The sequence below is a fragment of the Oreochromis aureus genome, linkage group 18 (assembly GCF_013358895.1).
Source record: "Oreochromis aureus strain Israel breed Guangdong linkage group 18, ZZ_aureus, whole genome shotgun sequence".
Classification (NCBI taxonomy): Eukaryota; Metazoa; Chordata; class Actinopteri; order Cichliformes; family Cichlidae; genus Oreochromis; species Oreochromis aureus.
In genome coordinates, this window is record NC_052959.1 from 18417704 (window position 1) to 18440655 (window position 22952).

Here is a 22952-nt window from a genome sequence, read left to right on the forward strand (position 1 = left end):
TGTAGCTGGCTATTTCGATAATTGATTGGCTTTTTATGTTGTTTTTGATGTAAAACTGATTTAATGTAAGTTATGAAGTGTGAAGATGTGTGTTTTTGTGCAGGGAGTGCATTTTTCACCTGTTTTTTTTATTTTTTACATTTTATACACTATACTAAACAAATAATTGAATATTGGGGGGCGTTTCTTCAATAATGATCACTAGTTTCGTCTCTAAGCTGAACATATGGGACATTATTGAGGTCTACACTGTTTTTCATTGGTGGGATTGGCATGTAGCAAAGATACATATCTGTACTTGAACCTGTGGCAGTCAACAGCTAAAAGCTCTAAAGCCATGATATCCCTTTATTTTCATTTTAGCCCCAAATGGCACAAAAACTGTACACCGAGAACTGCCAGCGTCCACTGATCCAGTCCCTGTTTTTCACCACTAGGTGATGCTAATGCATCGTGAAAGCTGACGCCTACTGACTTATTGGGGAGGAAAACTGGTTGCACAGTCAATTCATGGTGGACTCAAAACGTTTGAGAAACCACACAACCATTTGAAAAGTTTATTTCTACCATACACAAACTGTACAACACAGCGCATATCTTTATTATGAAATATTAAAAGTAATAGGAAGTTTCAATTTACAAACTACCTTAACTGAAAAAGCATTACATTTTAATGTAAAAGAAAAGAAAAATACAGTACAATTTCATATCATACTAATATCGTTCCACAAAAAAGCATTTCACATTACAAAACATCAAATACTAACAGGGAAAAAAATAAATATTATTCACAAAACTTCCTGAGCAAACAATGTGTGGTATAGGAATTACATATAAGAAATTACAAAGAAAAAGATTGTTAGATTTAAAGACTGATTCAGTTTTTAAAAGATTAAAATTGTTTAAAATGTGTCGAGTATTTGGATAAAACGGGGTCTTGTTTTTCTGTAATTTGGCTCTTCTGCTGTTACATTTTCATCTTCAAAATGTCCTAGGCTACATGTCGTTGATGTCTTTTTGCAGAAATTAAAAGAAATGTATTGCTGAAATGGATAGCTCTTTTTTTTTTTTATCTGGGGATTAACCAGCCGGTCCTTTTCTTTTATCAAAGGTCAGTATGGGCAACTAAAAACACAAAATAACTCATATACAAAAGTGCAATTGATGCAAACAAACAACTGATTAGCCAACAACTATCATTTTTCTATATTTTTTTATTTTTATTTATTTTTTGCTTGTAATGATTGAAACTAAAATGCAGGTTGCAGTGGTCGTCAGCTCGGTTTTGAAATAGCTACTATTCAAATCTGCCCAAGGATGTTCAAACTGTAAGACTGGCTGAAATGTTAAGGCCTTTAAGCAGATAAGAGATATCCACTCCTTCCTATTTGCCCCCTCTCTGCGCTATCAAAGAAAAGAAAAACAAATTAACACCAGACTTTCAATCTCAGTCATGATATTTCAAAACCTGACTCTGAGATTACAGCTACTGAGACAACGGCTTTCAAACAGTCATCAGGAACGTTTCCGCCTATGAAAATAATTGTACTGTATATTAAATCAGACACCATTCACATAATACTGTCCTACCACAAAACATAGTACTTGTATATTTTTATGGATTCATATACATTTAGGCACATACTATATGCACACTCCAAAGTGTGCACAGAAGGCAGTTTAATATCTATATTTTTTTGTTTTGTTTTTTAAAAAAAAGAAAGACATCTTGACAAAGTGATCGTTTTGATTTTTGTTGCACTCTTTTTGTGGTCACACTATGCAAAGCAGTATCCGACATTCAGTTCACAGAATGATGTTGCATTTTTGCTCAGTGTCACCTCCTCATTGCATTCAGCTGTTATTGGTTGAGTAGAAAAAGGTACAGTACATTTGCATTGCAATTTCTTTTTTTTCTTTTAAATCTTGGTGTTCACTTTGTCTTACCATACATTCAGTCTCCAATAAGGAAAGAAAGCAATGCTTAAAAACATTGATGCTTAGTAGTTTTGGTAGGTTTTCACTTTGAAGGGAGATTCAACTTATGTTCTAATAATAATAATAATAATAATAATAATAACAATAATATAGGTTTTTCAACACTAGGTGGCGAAAGTATGCCATGAAATTGGAATGTGCTTCTATGTAATTTACAATGTGCAGAAAGTCAAACTGATTTCTCAAATATTACGCATTTACAGTTTTTAGAAATAAATAAAACTCGAGGAAATAAATACACTGATGAACAAATATAGTAATAAATAGCAATAATATAAGAGTGACATGAACACATATAGATTAAAATCAAGCAAACCATACAAAATAATTAAGTGCAAGAGGGGTTAAAAAAAAAAATCTCACCAGGATAAACATATCGAGTGAATGCAGAAACAGTAGAAGCATTACAAATCTGGCTGGTAATTTTCTCAGTGCAGTGTATTTACCGGAAAATGCCAAACACATTTCCGAAAGCCTTGTCTTATACATGCAGCCAAGCCAGCACTCTTCAGTAAAATAGAGCTATCTAGTGTCATTATCCCAAGTCAAAGAAACCTCTTGGTAGCTCCACAGCTTAAACATGGATGCCCTTAATAGCCTGTTTGATATTATCCAAGAGGGCCTTGCACTCTGGAGAGTATTCATGCTCCGAGTTGTTGTACATATCAGTTAATGTGTTCACATAGGCTTCAAAATTATGCTCACTGATGGGCCCCTGCAACAAAAACATGTTTGACTATTAGTGAAAACAGCACAGCAGAAATGACAATTTCAGGAAAATGATGATTTATTTTTTTCTGGACAGGTTAAACACTGTGAGCTGGAGTGGATACTGTGGTCAAGGCTTACTGTACCATTTGAGGCAGCTGAATGTCTGTTAGACTGTTAATGAGAGCTTGGCTTAGGCGAGCCAGCTCCTTCAGTAGGCTATCGTTGTGCTGTTCGATCATCTTGTTTTCCTCTTCAATTGTCTTCAGGTTACATTCCATAGAGGAGATCTGCTTTCGGGTACAAAACAATGGGGATCTCATCAAATTGAGCGGGCAAAGATCTCGCGCCTTTATTTTAACCAATGATTTTTGTGAGAGTAAATACTTACCTGGGTTTGGAGCTGCATCATGTCTGCTTCTATTTTCATGTTGGATTCGTTCAGTTCTTTTATTTCATGATCCAGATGTTGAATATCATCTTTGTTTTCAACACCTGGGTTAGAGGAGATAGTCTAATTTATTATGTTCCAGCAGAAATCACAGATTTTTTTATTCATTTAGTGGGTTTTTTTGTACCAGTATATGTGTCACTAATAGAAAAAAAACTTGCCATGCCAAACAAAATGTCAGAGTAGCTTACCACTGCTGGCTTTAAATTTGATAGTCATCATCTCTTCCTCGGAGTACTTTTTCTTGATATTTTGTGCGTTCAGCGGGCAACCGGACAAACTAGTTCAGCAGGCCATAAATGACAATTTTAGACAGGAGAAAATCACCAAAACTACTAAACTTTAACATCTTCAAGACTGTGGATAGAGTAAGACTGCAACATGTCGACTAGCGGTATTGTTTAGAGATAAAATGGAGGACAGGCGGCCTCACCTTCTGTGAGTGGCAAACACATTATTGGCATGTCCAAGGCCATTGCAGCCAGGCAAGGGACAATGGGGCAGTTCCTGTTTATTGGCCTTCCAGGCAAAGGGCATCCCATTGATGGACGACTCCTTCTGTCTTTTGGCAGCGAGTGGACAACTGCCTGCACTGCGGTGGGATGTGTATTTTCCCGATATATGGCCCTGTCCGTCACATCCAATTACCGGACACCTACCATAGTGACAAACAAAGAGGAGGAGGCGCTGAAAACATGCATACACTACGGAAAAATCTAACTAGCTTGCATTTAATAACATTTATTATTTTTTGTGCTACCCGCTGAACAAAATCATCCAGCTGCGCAAAAACAACAGCAACTGCTTTATTGTCAAACTGCAACAACAAAAAATCTCTGGGACCATTAAAATAAAAAAAATCTCTTTCAATAACTAGACCGGAAGATTTGTTAACCATTAAGTTGATTAATCCATCTAAATGCTGATTAAAAAATGAAGTCGCCAAAAACTAGAGATGGGCTGTGAATAATCACATTAACTGTAAGTTACTAATCCTCTAAACTTGAGTTTGAATGGACCCTCTGTTCACTGCATACATTTCCAGGTGGATGGTATTTGTGCTTGAAAACATAAGCACAACTCACATTGAATATCATTAAGAGTTTGTCAGTTGCATTTTCAGGCCTGTTTTCTGCAGGTCAGTAATGGAGTGACATGAATTACAGATAATTGTCATGTATCCCCTCATGCGAAAGAATGTAATTTGGAGGTGGCTAACCCTTTCCCTTATTGATAAAGGTGAAAGGTCACCTGAGATGATACAAATGGCACACATGCTGTGGAGTGCTGCTGCAAAAAGCCTGTTTCAGCATTTTGTTACTCGACAGCAAAGCAGCACTTAGAGGACAAAACAACACCGGTCCCATTACTTACATCTACCACAGGTAGGTAGCTTGATGCAAGGCACCCGGACAATGGAGGCATGCCATATGGCCCACTATTTACAATAATCTAGGGACATTTGCTACCCTCCCCCTTTCTCTTCCTTTCTCTCTTAATGTGTATGAGATCTATTCCAGTCTAATTCCTAAGCTCGTGCCCTTGCATTAGTAATTAAAAAAAGAAAAAAAAATCAGTGTCCAGATGTATAAGTAAACAAGGGCTCATATATCAGACTTTGGATTTAAGCTACAAATCAATTCCATTATATTTTTTTTCCAATAACACTTTCACAGACAACAGTGATTAAGCTCCAAATGAGTGCAATGCCATCACAGCCGGCAATTCAACATTTTCTTAATATACTATAATTATAAAGAAAGCACTCAGTGAAGAGTGATAAGCCAGATATCCCATTCAGAAAATAGAAAAAAAATACAAAAACCCCGGTGAAATCCTGCAAAAAAAACCAAAACATGCTACTAATCCTTTGAAAATAATTCACTAATGTTAGGACAAGAGAAGTATTATTTTCTTTGTTTAACTTAATGGCCTCCAGGTACTATACCCCCGGGCACAAAAGCATGACGCATTTTCCCAGTGTTTTCTGTTGTTTTATTTTTAAAACAGAAAAACAAGAAAACAAAAAAAAACAAACATGACAGCATAGGATGAGCAAAAAAAAAAAAGAAAGAAAGAAAGAAAAAAAATCATACTTAAGCTCTTGCTCATCTTTGTCATCCTTGTTTGGTGTGAGCTTCAAACCTCCTTTTCTGGCACGTGGACATCCTGACAAGCTGAAAATGGTTGGAGACAGTGAGTTAACTTGAAAGAAGTCTATTCATGAGGTACAATAAAGGCTGGAATTGTACAGGCAGCCGTGAGGTTTAGGAAGTTGCAATTGTGCATGGTTTTTTTTAAAATAATAAGTTTTACTGCATTAGCACATATGTAGCTGAAATGTGCCTATAGATGGAAAGATAGACAGATAAAAAGGCAGTCAAATGCATCCAGAAAAACAAGAAATCAAAAAGTGCAGCATGTTTTTAAAGTGAGACTTTCACCATCTGTTTGAATGCCATGCATCTGACAAATGTATTTCATGCTCAGTTGTGATGATTTCTCTCTGCTACCTTCTGTGCGAAGCATAGTTCCCAGTCACATGTCCAGATCCATCACAACCAGGTGTTGGGCACCTGCAGGTTGAGAGACACAGAGACCAGGTGCTTTTTACAGCAAAAGACTGGGAGCAGAGCTGGGGATTCATGCTAATATGCAGAAAAGTAGCACAAATAGAAAACAACTTCATGTTGAGTAAATGGAAATCATGCATAATGTGAAGTGAAAAGGGAAAGGAAAAGGAAAGGAAGGAAAACAAGATGACCCAAGCTGAAGCAAAAACAAGCTGCCTAGTTTAATGTGAAAAATCCTTTAGCAACAATAACAGTTTTCAGAACACATACTTTAGTTCCTGAGAGTTGGCTGCCATCAGTGATTTGAGTGTTTTGTCAGCCAGGGGACATCCAGACACACTAGAGAGGATAAAGAGCTAACAGTCATTTTAATTCACTCTTTGATCACGGCTGAATTAAATAATCTTAATACAATGCGCTGCATATTTATACAAAATTACTTAAAAAAAACACAATTCCGCTTGTTCGTCACGAGAAAGCTTTTTTGTGTCATCGCATTTTTAGCACATGACATATGATGCAAAAAACCCTACGAGCTACAAGTGACAAGTTTTCACTTGTAATAATCAACATAATTAAACAATAAGCATTGTTTCCCTTGTCTATATATCTGCTAGCTGGTACTAATGAGAGTGTAATTAATTACAGTACCTCCGATGTGATGCATAATTCCCCGTCACATGGCCACTGCCGTCACAGCCTGGGGTCGGACAGCTGCATGAGAACACAAAGCATTTAATACGCAGATTACTCCACTTCCCACAGACTTTCCCAAGCTTGAACTGAATCTTTCTTATACAGGGGGAACCTTTTTATGTTCATTAGAGAGAAAAAAAAGAGTTAGTACAGCGGAAAGTTTAGTAGAAATTTTTCATTACATTGCTCAACATTCAGTTTAATAATGTCTCTGAATGTCACGGGGGGGATCTGGGGGGGTGCTGTGCTGCGGAAACTAGAGGATCCTACGTTTCTCGTGAGGAGACCCAGCAGAGCATGCACTCTAACTACAAAGAGTCAAGAGTTGTGTTAAGCTTAGGTCGGACATACGGGGAGAAAACTCACTTTTTAAATAGATACATTTCTTCTCCACATGAACCTGCAGACATACCAGTTACAATCATATGTAACACAGTGAGTTTCATTCCAGTGTTTTGACCCACTATTGGAACAAATGTATGGTTTGGAGTGACACTTTTTCTTATTAATACTGACCATCTGCCAGCTAAAAGGAACGATCACATCACACTGGCTCGATAAAGCTGCTGCGAGATGTTTCGCTGTTTAATCCCACATACCTCAGAAGCTCTTTCTTCGAATCCCGTAATGGCAGCTTGGCCTTGGAGCTTAACATGCTGCTATCTCCCTGGTAGTGTTGGTCCTCCAAGGAGACCTGATCATAATCCTCCTGCTGAGACAGAAATAAAATAACAGCATGACCTTAACTGTCCAAAGTATCAGACATCACTCTGCAATGACCTGAAAGTGAATAATTAACAAAATCCCTGAATAATACTCTTAAAACAAGTCCTGGGGGTTGCGGTGCACGATGACGACGAGATTACACTTGCAGTAGTAAACCACACATCCATTTAAAGTCATATTTAATCCACGTGTTGTTTGCGATGTACAGACTCGACGTATGGGTCTTCTTTTCTGTGCCGTCACCAGATGTTGTGTGTGATGTAAAAGCAGGGCAAATGTGACAACTCTTAATACGTGCTACAAATGAATACCACCTGTGAGATCAAAAGAAACGAAACCTTTAGAGCCCAGATTAGACTCATTCAGACCCCCGGGCAATAGATAAGCACGTCCTCAGTGTAAATATAATTCATACATCTTATAGATTAACAGATTTGGCTCGAGCTTCTGCTTGGTCTTAGAACATGTCTCCATAAATGCTCTTAGAAACACTGCATGTCATTCAGCCTGGGGGCGAGGTCTACACTTGGATTTTTTTTTATTTTTTTAGGTAGATTTAAGTTTATTTTTAGTCAAACTATTGAGTAAAACTGAGTAAATCTGGCCGCACGGATACATTTTTTTGTTTGTTTTAATTCCTATCTGTAAGGAAATGCAATGAAACAACAATCAAGATGAAAAATGAAATATCAGGACACTAAATTCCTGAAAATTCATTTTTTCCCCCAGTTTCCTTACAAGATCTGTGTAATCTGGATAGAGAAACTGAAGAATTAAGAATTCAGCGGGTAGATTTCAGGAAACGACTGCAGACGGTATATTTAATAGCTAAATACATGAATAAAACACACACAAAAAAAGAACCTAATTAGTCCTGGAGGGAGTTCAGGCACTAACTTATTCGATTTATTTTCTTATTTATTTATATTTTGTCTCGCATATAAATTCATCGTTTGACCCGAACATTTCTGATTTGGATAAGCCAAATCTTGTTTATTTTATTTCGTTTTTTTACCTCTTTGTCCTGTAAAACACGAGCTTTGCTGAAGTTGACAGGGATGGGGCTCTCCCAGCTGTCTCTCTCACACAGCGGCTGGTAGAAGGCGGGGCTGATGAGCACACTCCCACCTTTGGCCACAGCGGACTCAGGGGGAGACAGCGGGTCGTCGGGAGGCGTCCTGCTCTGGGCTTTTACGTTTTCCTTGCACTTCTTCATGCTCAGGTCCAGGGTGCCGTTTTCATCCACCTCTATGAGCATGTCCTAAAGAAAACAAAGGTGAAATGCACAAAATCTGATGTGCTACAGAAGAGTACAATAAATCGGCGTATGAAAACAAATAAACCAGAGGATAAAATTAAAAGGCATTCTCTCATTACAGCCACAGGAATGTAAATAAGACAGCACAATACCTCATTAATATGACAATGAGGCAATATGGCAAACTTGAACCCCAGTAACATTTCTCTGTAAACACGAAAACTGACTTGAAAAGCAGCACAAACAAACAGTGTATTTAAATAATACATACGGTGGTTATCTCACACCAGACAAAGTACCAAACTAAGCCAGCGTTAATTCTGCTGAACACAAAAAAAATATAATCACTGGTGTGTAGTTTTTCAGTGACAGCTGTGTCATCTGTTTTCTGGGACACACAACCAAGATGGCAGCTGGGGGGGTGGCTGCTGGTTTTAGGTCATCATTATTATAGCAAAAATTAAAAAGCTTAATGTGGCATAAGTTTCCCCGCTGACAGATGTGTTTGTCGTTTTTGTGCTGAAACGCAATAGCATGATGACTTATGGCTGTTTTATGGTATTAAAAGTTGTACCTCATTAGATGTTGAAATCCTTTCCCATAAATGGAACCAATTATTCAATCCATATGTTTCATTAGACCCTATACATCATTATTTTTTGTAACAAAGAGAAGTGTGTGTGTGGGGGGAGTCTTTCAAATTAATTAAAGGGGATAATTTTCATGAACACTGGATGAGGCTGTCCAGTTTAATTATCCAGCCATTTGATGATGTGTGTACCTAATCAAAATAACATCACTGTAAAACTAAAGGATGCGCAGACTTTTTGTGATTTATTTTTCCTCTAACGTCAGCTGGAGCTAAAAACTAGGACTCTAAATCTATATGTGTTTTTTTTCATATAACTGACACGTAAATACGGCCTTTAAACGTGCAAAATTATCCCGTTTTCAGCGAGCATTTTTCTGCATTTGATATTTCAAAGCGTATAAGTTAAAGCACCAGACGACATATCACACTCTAAATATGGCCCCCTTTTTTTCAGACTTGAAAGCTGTTCTTTATTTTGTACGTCTCTCCAAGACAACTAAGCTGTAAACGAGAACAGATGATTAACTTGCTAACACTGTTTTATTCATTCAGTGGGCTGGTACCTGGTACAGGGCCACATTCTCAGCTCAACAAGCTGGGAGACAAGGATCTGTGCTGTGTAGGTGTGGAAACCTTGAATCATCTACAGTACAGTGTGCATGTATGTAACCCACAGAATGCGATCAATATTAATCATGAAGTGACTTGGAAAAAAAGTTGACTACAATGCCATATTACAGATAATGACAGCAGAAGAGATTTTGGATCTGTGCTCTTCTCCAAAAAGAGTTTGGATTTTGTGTGAATTAAACTTTTGCTATGTTAACTCCTTTATCTGATGGGCTTAATCCACTCGAATGCTTTTAAAGACTATCTGGTGTAGACACACAGCCTATGCTGGATCATATAACTAAGCAAAATATCCTCTGCCATCTGCAGCGGGCAAGATGCATTCTCAGACAACAGTTCAAGGTTTTTACATGCCAGCTGATGTCGAAACAAAATACAATACCACATGTTTTATTAAAAAAAAAGGCGAGTAGTTGTAATTGGGAAAGAAGGCTGATTGTACTTCTTCTTTTGATGTGATTACACAAATTTTCATTTGTGTACATTAAAGCTTTATAGAGTGGAAACCTCCTTGTTTTTGTGCCACCAGAGTGCCAGGCTCTCTTTGCCAAATCCAGTCTTTTGATGTCTTCCCTTTTTATACACAAATCAGAGTTCCTTTAAAAATGACCACATTAAATACCTTTCCAAGTGGTCTAATTTGATTACCTTTGTGGAGGTTGCCAAGGGCCGGTCGGCGACAGCCTCCGTGTTCTTCCGGTAGCGGGTGGAAAGGTTAAGGATGGCGGCTGTCGCTGCTGCGGCTTGGAGACCGTCTTCTTTTTTGAATTGACTCGGCGGGCTGTGTTGACCAGAGGTGGGCAGGCGGCCACCTGGAGCACCGAGGAAGCCAAGATACTGCTGAGGGGCTAAAAGACAAATAATTAGCAAATCATTTAGTTATTGAGATACCAGGTGTTCAACCCAAACTTAAAAGTACCCAGAAAAAAAGAAGATTTTTTGTTGTTGTTTTAGCGTCAATCACAGATATTTAAATAAAGGGCAGTCTTTGCAAATATATACAATGTAGATCTGTGTCGTATGTAGATAGAGGTTGTAATTAGTGGCTGAAAAAAAAGCATCTACATTTATCCAACATCCTTATTTACAAGTGTGTTGGGGGGTTTTTTTCAAAAAATGTGTGAAACTTACAATCAGGGTAATGCATCATTTCCGGGTCCTGGTTGGTCCCCATCAGAGGCTGCTTGCCGAAGACTTGTGCATCAAAGCTGGCGTAATCAAAGCGAATTCTGCTGTACTTGTCCATGTCTTTTGTGAGGCTAGTTTGTAAGGCTGCTACCGGGTGAGAGAGCCTATAGTTCAGCTGGTTCATCTCGAATTTCTTTATTAGGCCGAGGGCTCTACGAGGAGGAAAACAGATGACAATAAAATGCTTTACCGTGTTAAAGAATCGCCTAGGAACTTGTGAGAAAGGTGCTTGGAAAGTTAATACAAAGCAGTAAAGAGCAGACATTGTTTTTAACCATTGAGGGATGCCAGTGCTTTTGTACACTCAGAGTCTGGGATCTGATGTGTGTTGTAGATCCACAGCCAGGTTGCCAGACTAATTAATATAGTAGGAGTGGGCATCCTGCCCATGATATATCCACAGGGAACAAAGAGTTCTGCTCTTTTATCATCTCTAATAGAGAGGAACTCACAGGGACCAGCAACCATTGCTTATGTCTGCTTGGAAAGCTCAAAATAGGCATGTTCTGCTGGGATTGCTGAATAAAAATATTCTACACCGCCCTTAACAATAATAGTGTTTATCACTTTTTTGCATAACCTCAGTTATGTTTGTAGAACTTCAGTCCACTACAGAGCTCGCTGTAATTATTTTCCTGCATGTGACCACACTGAGAGCACTGAAAACGTCATCTGGCATAATACCTCGGTGAGCGGTCAGGTGTTTGTCTGCATTTCAGGCTCTCATCCTGAGGTTTGGAGACTTTCACTGCAGCAGCGATGGGGCAGCCTGAGAGACTGGTTGGGGAGGAAATCAAACACATTAGCCTAATACTGTAACTCATGTATAAACAGGGTGCAGAGTTTCTAATGGATTTCTCCTGTGGATGTACCTCCGGTGGGTGCTACGGTTGCTGTTGACATGGCCTCTTCCTGTGCACCCAGGCGTAGGACATTTGAGGACGTTCTCGTGCATCGCCAGGACTGAGGGGATGACAAAGAACAGACAGACATGACATAAGCTCAGATAAGCAAAGATAAACATTTCTAAATTAAAGCAACATGCGAGACATAATCAAGCTTAAAGATTAGGATGGTAAACACACAACGTATATATATATGCCGAGCATTTTGGAAATAAAACAAATACATTTTCCTGCATTAAGTGAAGATTTATATAACTGGCACATTAGAGCCTACAGAGCAAAGATCCTACAGAGACAGAAGAAGAAGAAAAAACACACACGCACACACAAACGGCTTTTCTCATTGTGAGGAATGCTGTAATGTGGCTGAAATGTAAATAGCTTAGTGCAAAGAGAGAGCGTAACAAGACAGCTGATTATATTCTTCAAAACAAACACGTCGTTAAAGGTCCGCTCTGTATCCTTAGAAACTTCTTTTCTGTACATATCCTCCAATTAGTTTGTTGGAGTTGTCTATTTATTTTTGAATACTGCGTTAGCTAGCCCTTTGATTTGCAAATACGGCCTCCAGTCTAAGAGCATGTGCTTTTTTGAAAAAGTTAATTACTTTTTCTGTTCCTTTTGTAACATTACTGTTTAATGTTGAATGTTTGTTGAGTTACATTGAAATGACTTAACAATCGCCAATGTGGGGGGAAAAAAAAAAAAGAATTCAATATTCACACATTACAACACATTACGAGGAAAAGAGGGAGGGAGAGAGAGAAAATCCTTTAAGTTTATTTGAAAAGTTTTGTGCACGTCTTTGAATTCAGCTAAATGTATAAGCAGGCCTTTCTTGTTTTGGGCTCGTGCTAAGAGGATTTCAATTACCGTTGGCTGATTGTAAAATGTAAAACTGGCCGTTTTTGTGAGTGTAAACCATCCATTACACTGTATGCACACACAGAACCGCTTATGTGACTTACTCTCTGGGGGGACTCGGACTTTATGAGGACACCCAGACAGACTCCTGTGATGAGGGTACAGGCCGGTGGCATGACCAGTGCCATCACAGCCAGGAGTTGGACACTTTATATCCTTTTTATCTGCCCGTGGAGAATCTGTAGAGTCAATAAAGAACGATTTTACAATAAAGAAAACACCATAACCACTAACTGATGGCAAAATGAATGCAGCTACGCTGTCTTTAACAGTACAACTAAAGAAATAAGAGAGTCATATTATATTGTATATATTGTTCTGAATGCGTATTACACAAAGGTCAAGAAACTGAAATATCATGCAAAGCCAGCCTCTCTTTTTTTCACAAATACAATCTATTAATCTGTCATTTTAGTTATGGCTGCAGTTTAACGGAGAGCATTCACTTCTTAATGCCCACCCATCGAAAGATTACATCTAGGATTACACATTTAGCTGCAGTCATTTGAAGAATCAGAGGGAAACATGAGAGGTACTTTAGGAGGATTTAAGACTTATGGTCATGGTTAAATATCCAGTTGATTCCTATCAAAATCCAATATTCTGAGTAGACGCAATTCCATCAGAAAATTTTGTTCTTTTTTATTTTAGACTGTTTATTTATTACTTCACTTGTTGCCAAAATGTTTTTAGTCTTTAAGAGGATTTCCTCCCTCTGATTACCCCACCCCCCTCAAAAAAATGCTTCTTTTATTCCTTTTAATGTTTTCTGAGCGCCCAATCATCCAAATCACAAGTGGTCCTTTTGATGTAAACTGGATGAAACTGGATTTTTCTTTAGATCAACCTTTTTTATTTCTTATTACCTTTTCCTCCATGATAGGTGAGTCTGCCGTCCATCTCCATCATTCTGTGGTGCCTCCTCTCGCTGGTCATCTGCTCCATGAGGAACCGGTCCATCTCTCTGTAGGCATGGTGCAGGACCTGCCTTTGCTCTGTCTGCAGAGCTATGGCCTGCTCCAGCAGGCTCAGGTTTACCCTCCCTCGGCTCATTTCAAGGCCTCTCTCGTGGAGGCCCAGAGCCCAGGCGTCTAGCCGAGGCGGCCTATCCGCCTCTGCTTCCCCTTCGCTGTCCTCCTCCGTCGGGAGCAGCCTGTATCTTAAAGCTTCAGCCTGAAAAATGTTCGCTCTGCCCAGTGGACCACCTAATTCTAAGTGAGGCTCTTCTTTCACGTGGCCGTTCCTGCCTGTAACATCTTCAGAGAGTCTGGAAGGACTGCAGTCTGAGCTGTTCACCTTGGCAGACAGAGCCAGAGGCTCCCACTCGGCTTCCCTCATGTCTCCATATTGACTCTGCGGCGAGCTTGTACTGCTCATCCTGTCGTGACTTTGGTCTTCTTCATTATTAAGAAACTCCTCGTCATCTTCATCCATCAGAGGTTCAGATGTGTCCGGCTCACACTGTGGCGAGCCGACAGACGTAACTTCAGACCATCCAAGTGAACTGCTGGACTTTGCTGCCACATCATGGCAGCCATTTTTGTTAGTCACTCCATTGACTGTGTTTAAGTTTCCATCTAAAACAATAAGACAACGCTGATTATTCGACATGTTCAAGTCTTTGCATGCTGAACTTGCTCATTTGTGACCCTTCAGTCACATAACATGATAAGAATTGTGCGCCCATGGTAATCTTCTGTAAATCCTTTTAAGGTTTTAGATTTTGTGTTACTTTTCTATGAATAATATCTTGCGAAAAACATGTTTTTATAACCATTTATAGGATTTAAAAGAGTACATGATGCACTGGAAAGATAATCACAAGGTTGTTAGATTTCCAAGCAATTCCTCAAGCATATTTTAGATAACATACATAAACCTTCATTCTGCTAGTTCAACATGAAACCCAGACATGAGGAAGACAATTGTTTTTTCACTTTGTTGTTGTTTCCAATTGGAGCAACAACCCAATATAGATTTAGGACAAGATTATGAAAGGATTTACACTGCGTTGGGTGGAAAACATCAGTTTATAATTAGTTATGTGTATTTTAAAGTGCAAGCCAAGCAGCAACATGTTGTCATCCGAAAAACCGATTTGAAAAACATAATGTACATCTTGTTTCGAGGGATAAGAGCAAGAAAAGTGAAGAGGATTCCTGAAAACAGAGAATAGAGAAAATAGATAAAAGAGACAAATCTCTGTAAGATGGTGCTGTGTGTGTGGCAGAGCCTGATTTAGGAAAAGCCAGCCATACACCGCAGTCACAAAACTGACGATAGTATTTGTCGGGTACAAACGGGAGCCCGCTTTGCCCACAAAAATGAGAGACTTAGTGAACTTGACCCAAACTTGCTGAAAATGTGAAATCTTTGGCTTAATTTGATTAGATTAAAAGAAAAAAGAGCCATTACAGCGCTTTAAAAAAATAATAATTTTCAGGGCCTTTACATGGAAAATTAATGGTTGTCAAAGTGTCAAAAGCTGAACTGAAAATAAAAAATTATCAAGCTTTTACGAGTAAATTTGACTGAAACTGTTAAATTAAAACAGGTATTTGTGAAATATTGAAATTACATGTCTAATGTGTGATGTTGTGATGCTGATACGAGCCTTTCCTATGTTCTACATGCTATTTGCTGCCTGAATTTGTGCATGTAATATAATGAGCATATTAAGATCTTTAATTTTTTTTTTTGCCTCCACATATTTGCTGCTTACTGGGAAGCTGAACACATATAATATTATTTGAGATTAAAATCAAAGGCGGGATACTGCAGTAGAAGGTAGATTCATCACAAAAAAGTTTTAAAGAATAAAAGCTCTTCAACAAATTCAGATTTTTATTAAATCAAGCAAATTACTCAGTGTTTAGCTTTTGGCACTCTGTATCCTATGTGGGTGTTAAAGAAACCACATATAATGTTTCGAGTGCAGATGAATAAAATATACACGCATGTCTTCTTATATATAATCTCTTTTTTCCGGCTTATTTTGCTGAGTGCTCTAAATAATTCAATTTGCACCGACCTTTGGCCTGCCATCTTTTTGAATAAATCCAAAAATCCCAGTCATACGCACAGAAAGCCACAAGATTGTGTGAAACCTTATGCACTGAAAGTCTGATCAGTGGAACAGACAAAGAGGGTTAGGGTTATCCCTCAAAATGCATCTGAGACAACGCTTTATTAACGCCACTGATCATATTAAGTCATGGTCAGTGATTAACAATGGAAAGCTATCATCTGGATTGATTCAACAAAATCTCTCTTGATCCTCGAAAATCATACAAACTTATGCGCTATTAAAGCTCTTTGGACTGTGAGGGGTTTTACTTTCAGTAGGCTGCACTGGAAGTCTATATCCTCTTAAGTAGCCACACATTAGAGGCCAAACCAAAAAGTCGGATTCAATAGATTGAGAAGATAGATAGAGATGGATTGTGAGAATCAGATCACACAGTGCAGAGGACGGTACAGATACAGGCATTATCAGACAGCTGCGACTCATTAATGGGAGCGACACAAAAACCTAATCCTTGCCAAAACAGCTTTAAAAAACGACAGAAATTATGTGGCACTAATGAAAAAAAAAAAAGCTAAATATACGATTTCCTGCATTGTTAAGTGCACATGTCTGGTTTGACATGTCTGTGCTTTTACATGCATTTTTGCTCAGGCGACATTACCGTGTGTTACTATCTGTTCCCTGCTGTGAAAAATATTTTAGAAAGAGGCGTCTAAAGACAAACCCTGTTGAATGAAAAATTAAAGCCAGTTACACATATTTACATTTATGAGGCAAGCAACAAGGGTTTTGTTTTTCATCCAGATGGACTCCCAGGCCTGACACAGCCGCATACAGTCAGACAAGCACACAGACATCCACACACACACACACACACACGTATATATATGCACACACACACACACACACACAGCAGTGCAATGAAAAAAGGAAAGACACGGAGGAAAAAAACTTGGATCCCTCCGGTGGTTTGTGTGTTGGAACAGGTGAACAGTTTGTACTCCAGAATAGCCATTACCAGCACTCTGCAGCAGGGCTGCAGTTGGCTGGAGTTGAACACAGTGTGGCTCAACCAAACGAGAGGCTTATTTTTCTCCCTTTTTGTTAAAATGCAGATATGACCAGCTCCCTACTGCAAAAATTCTTACTGCCTCCGGTCCACTTTTCCAATTTTTGTTTTTACCACAGGAAAATAGCCCCCACATCTGACAATCACAGCAAAATATGTTCTGAATATGTTTATCAATATTCGAGTTCTTTTGACACATTCAGATTTTTTTTAGTTTTAAAAAAAATTCTGGCTTGATTTTGTTTTGTTTTAGTGAATATCAGGTTCAAATAAGGGGAAAAAAATATATAAAGCAGTCAATCAATGATAAATAGAAAAAGTATCTGGAATACACAACAACAAAAGGAAACACTGGTGATGCACAGTGAATAACTTAGATAATTGTAATGTAATATGAACCCAGGAAACAAATAAATTCCATTTCCAATGAATCCACACAATTTAGTGAGCTACTCTCCTGGTCCATTTAACTACACACATGTGTACTATAATGAGCTGTAGACATTATGCCTAATTATGTATTAGACTGTGTTAGAGGGCCTAACAAAAGCTTTTGAAAGGGACAATTACGTTTGTTGCTTAGTTACATCGTTAAAAATATACCAAATCAGTGCAGATTATAGTGGGCGAGAATGCACATGTACACCACGAGCATTGTTGCCAAAATGCACAAAATTCAATTTATTAGGAAAAAAGAAAACATTTTTGCTTGTGAGAAGGACGGCGGCATAAGTGAAAATAAACAATTTTTAACTGCTACAGATGAAGTGTTCCTGTGGGTAAGTAAAAAAAACAAAAGTAAAAGAAAAGGAAATAAAACAAAAAAAAAAGAGTAAAACAGTGGAACGCCAGCCAAGCAGCGGTGACAGCTCATTTGTTTTTCACAAAAGGCAACTTCAATAAAAATTTTGCAGAAAAGAATGGAGGAAGTTTAATTTAAATCAAAGTGAACTGGTGCACGCCTCCATTCAGTTTCTCATTCTATGGATTCAATTGATTTGGACTGGCTATTGAAAAAGGACAGATGAGGGGTCTGAAATTTGGCCTCATCAAAAGAGGGTAAAGCCACGCCAAAAATATCATGGCAGATCAGCTGTCAAAACTTCAATTTGTGGATGTGAGACACAACTAATGTGGACCCAGCAGTGTAGTCTTTCACTTCCACTGCACAATGACTGCGGCTGCTGGCTGATGGTAGAGGGAGGGAAATATGAATGCAACAGATGGGATTTTAAAATTCAGCGTCAATTGTTCATCAAAACAGACAAAACAACAGGACATCTGTTTACCTGCTGGAGTGTCAATGTTCCTCAGCTCTTCTTTGTCCTGTGGCGGTGCCAGGTCCTCACTCTCCTCTTCACATGCCTCGCTGGGGCTGTAGTGGCGGGGCTTCATCAGCAGGGACTTTCTCTTGTTGATGGGGGCACCCTGCACCCCTTCCTGAGCACTCCTCTTCCTCGCCATGGACCCATATGGGCTGGAGGGAAACAAGGGAATAGGGGAAAAACCCAGCAGGGTCAGCGGAGGCCGCAGTTGGCCTATTTTAAACTTCAGACTACAGTTTTTTTAGCGATCACATCTAAGATTTGGGAAGAACGTGCTTCCTTTCTGGCTTAAGGACGAAAATGTGCGCGCACGCCATAAAATGCTTACCTGTGAGTCTCGGTGATGGAGTCAGCCAGCCCTGTGAAAAAATAAAGGCCAAGAAATAACAGATAAAAAAGTTGTGTTTATATTTCCACTGCAGCAGCACAGCATCTGTCAACATGTATTTCATCTAAGGGTTTAAGGCAACTGACTACTTTTGGGCTATTAGTCACGAAATTTTACAATGTACTGTAAATATTTGTTTTGTAGATAATCTTTTAGGGATGATACCACATGGGCTACCCGCGCTTTATCCAAGCTTTTAGCATAGATTTTTTACTCCCTTTTACAATGCCATCGGGTATAATCAGCATAAGGATGCAGAAGTGGTCTCTTCATTGATCTGAAAAGCTTTTCATTCAGTCTGCTCATTCTCTGGGAAACCAACAGTAGCTCATCTTTTGACAGTGTTGACAACATGATCTAAAAGGGTAAATCAATTTTCCCAGAGGCCTGCATAAATCTCATTCACAAGTTCTACCCCTACTCCCATGAAGCACGACCAATAATAACACTTTTCATGAATTTTCCCAGTTGTAGTAATAGCTCCAGCGTGAGCAGGAAGGCCTCAGAGGCCCTGAACACTTGCATAATGACATATCCAGTCTAGAGGTTTTCAATCACACAATATATACACACTCCTTAACTAATTTGAGCCAGTGTTCCAATTTAATGAAGTTATTCCCCTCTGAATAATGAAATGGCGGTGCAGTGCTCTTCAGACCGGTAAGATAATACATAAAATTGACAGTTATAAAGTTGGATTGTTGAACTGATACCCCTAGCCCATGGTGATAAGTGGAATACGTGTGTGTGTGTGTGTGTGTGTGTGTGTGTGTGCATATCTGTGTATGTGTGTGTGTGTGTGTGTGCACGTATTTAAAAGCAAACTAAACCTGAAAGCTGCACTCACCTGTGTTACTGTCACATGTTTTCAAGGTTTGCTCCTCACCTTCAGAATCCATCTGCAAATAAACCATTAAATGTACAGATGAGCAACTAAAAGAGCCATTTTAATCCATTTAATTTGTATTAATTAAATTCTCTTAAACGACAAAAGGCTTAAACACTTAATAGATTATTGTGGATTTTTTTTTTTTTTTTGCTTTGTTTGGCAGGTAAGCAGAGTTACCAGAGACACTGAGCCTCAAAATCTTTTTTTGGGGGGGGGAACGGCAACATCACAAAGAGCTCTAAAAACACCAGTATTATGCAAACACATAAAGTATAATGTCAGGAAAAAAAGTTTCAAAGGTGAGTAAAAATGTAATGACACTAAATAATGACATTAAAGTACGGACAGCACCTCAGAGTGTGTGTTTAGACAAAAATAGTTGCTAAAATCCATCCACTCTCGCTGGCTGTTGCTTGTGGGTCCCAAATAAAACCTATTAAACATAATTATTCCAGGCTGATGGTGGCGTATAGTGGTCACAGGCCAGTGAAATCTGTGAGTCATAGGATATGCTGTTACTTTTCCCTGGTAATGGGAAACATGACTCCTCTCTCTCGTTTGCTGTTGTGATTGAAGGCACTGACCTGTCATACATTTATAATAGGGGAGCAGGTGTGGCAGTGATGGACCTTAATTTCCTTTAATAAACCTTTTATGTGCCACACTCTTAATGCCACGCCGGGCCCTCAGAGGTCCTGCTCATAATAGGTTCATTACTTTTGATTACTAGAGCCTATTGAGACAAACAACTCCCAAACACTATAGATTACATTCTGTAAAAATGAATGTACCTCATTAGTTTGTAACACTTTTCCACACAGACATGCTTTAACATTTTGTATAAATGTGTTGCTCTGAAGGCAAAATGTTGGTCTTGCATCATGCAACCTGAGATTATAACATGGACATTAATCAAAGTTCAAATGATGTTATCAGTGCACTGAAATATCACAGCTGACTCATAATGTTACCAGGGTGTTTTTACCCCCCTTTCTTTATGTGACATTTTAGATGTGCCTATCTTATGTAAACATTTACATAACTTTCTTATATTATTTTATAGTATCTACATTTTCTCTGGTCGGTCAAGAATATTGTGTGTTATGTACGTGAAGTAAGCAAGCTTCATAACATTAATGATTATATTAATAGGAATAAATAAGAATAATAGATGGTAAGTATTGTAAGCCTAACCAGTAAAAACAGTTTTGATATAAATAGTTTTAGTGGCTGTTTTGTATATTTAACTAGAGCTTCTTTTTCAATTAATCAGTTTCACGTATAGAAGTCTGATTCTGACAAGAAACCCTTCTGTTTGTGAGCGCTGCTCCAAAATGGAGACACAGGCATTTCTGACGCACTGTTAGCAGTCATCGTGACACAGTACAGTTTGTATCAAATCCATATAACAAGGAGTGACACGTAACAATAAAACAAGGAAGGCCTTGTTAGGTATCTGTGGTTTCCTAACAGGTATTCCTGGCATGGCAACAACATGGGTAAACATGTGATGTGGAGTGTTTACAAAAGCAGAACAAATAGATACAATCAGGGTCAAATGGGAGCTTTTATTGACATCCCCTAAACAATCTGGCTAAAATCATTATATAAGTTACCTTTTCATTTTTTTTTCTCCTATGACAGTTCTTCTGGTTAGTGGATTATACATTTTACAGGGTGACTTGTGATGGTGTAAAGGGTGATAATAATAATCTACATCAAACCTCCACATGTGGCATTTATAAACAACATTTTGCACATTTATGTAATTTATCATTAATATTTGTCAGGAGGTACAGCCCCAAACCCTCTACACTCATAAAGACAGGCAGGTGTAATAATGTCTTCTCTGTACTGAGAGTTACAATTGTTCACAAACATCTTGTGTTAACAAACACAGACTGTCCTTAAAAATGTTAAAGGGACAGGTTAATAGAAAATTTTACCAGTGGAATTTAAAATATGCATCTTTTTACTATATAATACTCTAATTCTAACATATTAACCACCATAATTATCTGCTAAAAATCCAATTAATTGGCGGTGGTCGGTGATATTCAGTCAAACTAAGTTAAATAAATATAATTTGTTTAAGTTATTGTGCTGAACTTAAATTCATAAAAAAATCCACTTTGTAAAAATTGTAAAGTAGGTGGTGAGACTTTTTTTCAGATTTTGAAGGTGTGCATGTCAGAAAAAGTTCAGATCACTGATCTAAATCTAAAAATCTAAATCTATAAAGAAAGATAAATATATAGAGAGTTATATCACACACACACACACATATATATATATATATATATATATAAAATTTTTTCTTTCTTTCTTTTTTTAATTTCTTCCAGCTGTGCACACAATATAGAGGAATAACTGGGATTGCAGTAAATTCACTCAGATTAGAACAGTATACAGGAAAGAATAATGACAACAGTAAATTTTAAAGCTTAATAAGCTTACTGTATTTATATTTTGTCTATAGGAAGTCACTGATTTATCTTTACTCATATATTTGTGAGTTCCACACCTACACACTAAAAAGCAGCACAAAAAGGAAAAGAGTAAGTGATCAACATTTTGCATACTTTAATGTTGGTGAAACACTAGTGTGTCTTTAAAGTCCTTGCATTGAAATAGTGCTGAGTAAATCTCTCTCTAAACTTTCTACTAGGCTACAAATCCAGTTGAGACAACCTGACATATAAAAGGCAATCATCACTTAACAAAAAGCGGATTCAGCAATAGCCTTTAAAGAGTATACTATCTGCCAGCCACCCACAGCCCTGCATAAGTAAAAACCAATCTCACTTTATGATCACTGTGGTCAAAGGAGCAGTGGTACTCCACCACTTAGCATGCTACTTATCCAAAACACTGTTACACAAGCATTCATCCCTTTCTGTCCCTAACAAAACTTATTTTTTACTCTGTGTTTACACTCTAGGCTCTGGTTGTGCCACGTCTGCGACAGATTATTTACCTTTGATTGTAGTTTCCCAAGTGCTCTGTAGAATAAGATGCCAGATCCACACTGTTCACCCTGGTTGACGATTTCACGCTTGTTATCTTTCAGGAAATGATCATGTAATTCATTATCTATGAAGAAAAAATAAAGACATAAATACAAGTTTAAAATCTTACCTCACAATCTGTTACTTTTTCACATATCTCAAAACCAACTTTTGGAAGGTTTGTATTGTTGTGTGAACAGGAACATGTATTCAGAAAAAAGGTGGAAAGAGCATATTAATATCTCGCATGGAATAAGGAACACGATGCAAATTGATTGCTTGACAGGGATCAAATTGCTTGCTTCTAATTAATACAAAACATCCAAGAGGGAAAACAAGGATGAACACAATGAGTACATTAAGCCTCTTCACTTCACAGATCTTATTATGGAATTATTTATTTCTGTTAGCTTTGAAAAAAAGAAAAAAAAAAACATCTTCTTAATTATAGCTCACAGAGCGTTTCCCCGGAAAAACAAAACTGGGGGGAAAAAGTAGGGGGGGTGGGGGTGGGGGTTATTCACTCAGTTTCATTAGCATATGAAAAAAGACTCACTACTATTCGGGCTTGTTCGTCATCTGCTGAATCATATTTA

General features: G+C 38.2%; 1 protein-coding gene across 3 annotated transcripts in view; it reads right to left on the minus strand.

Moving 5' to 3' along the window:
• Positions 1-552: 552 nt before the first annotated feature.
• The window catches only part of st18 (ST18 C2H2C-type zinc finger transcription factor), a 32022-nt gene continuing 9622 nt past the window's right edge, over positions 553-22952 (minus strand). For 2 of the 3 annotated variants that reach the window (XM_031737800.2, XM_039601871.1), the window contains exons 2-22: positions 22326-22441; positions 19307-19358; positions 18400-18430; positions 18036-18223; positions 13516-14226; positions 12694-12828; positions 11693-11783; positions 11505-11597; positions 10764-10972; positions 10281-10480; positions 8168-8413; positions 7026-7138; positions 6382-6444; positions 6001-6069; positions 5671-5733; positions 5254-5334; positions 3591-3812; positions 3349-3437; positions 3098-3201; positions 2853-2999; positions 553-2713 (exon numbers count right to left, since the gene is read on the minus strand). In XM_031737800.2, coding sequence (XP_031593660.2) covers positions 2573-2713; positions 2853-2999; positions 3098-3201; positions 3349-3437; positions 3591-3812; positions 5254-5334; positions 5671-5733; positions 6001-6069; positions 6382-6444; positions 7026-7138; positions 8168-8413; positions 10281-10480; positions 10764-10972; positions 11505-11597; positions 11693-11783; positions 12694-12828; positions 13516-14226; positions 18036-18223; positions 18400-18430; positions 19307-19358 — 3048 coding nt within the window. In that variant the 5' untranslated portion in view covers positions 22326-22441 and the 3' untranslated portion in view covers positions 553-2572. The remainder of the gene's footprint in view (positions 2714-2852; positions 3000-3097; positions 3202-3348; positions 3438-3590; positions 3813-5253; positions 5335-5670; positions 5734-6000; positions 6070-6381; positions 6445-7025; positions 7139-8167; positions 8414-10280; positions 10481-10763; positions 10973-11504; positions 11598-11692; positions 11784-12693; positions 12829-13515; positions 14227-18035; positions 18224-18399; positions 18431-19306; positions 19359-22325; positions 22442-22952) is intronic. The other variant, XM_039601872.1, reaches the window with a different exon arrangement.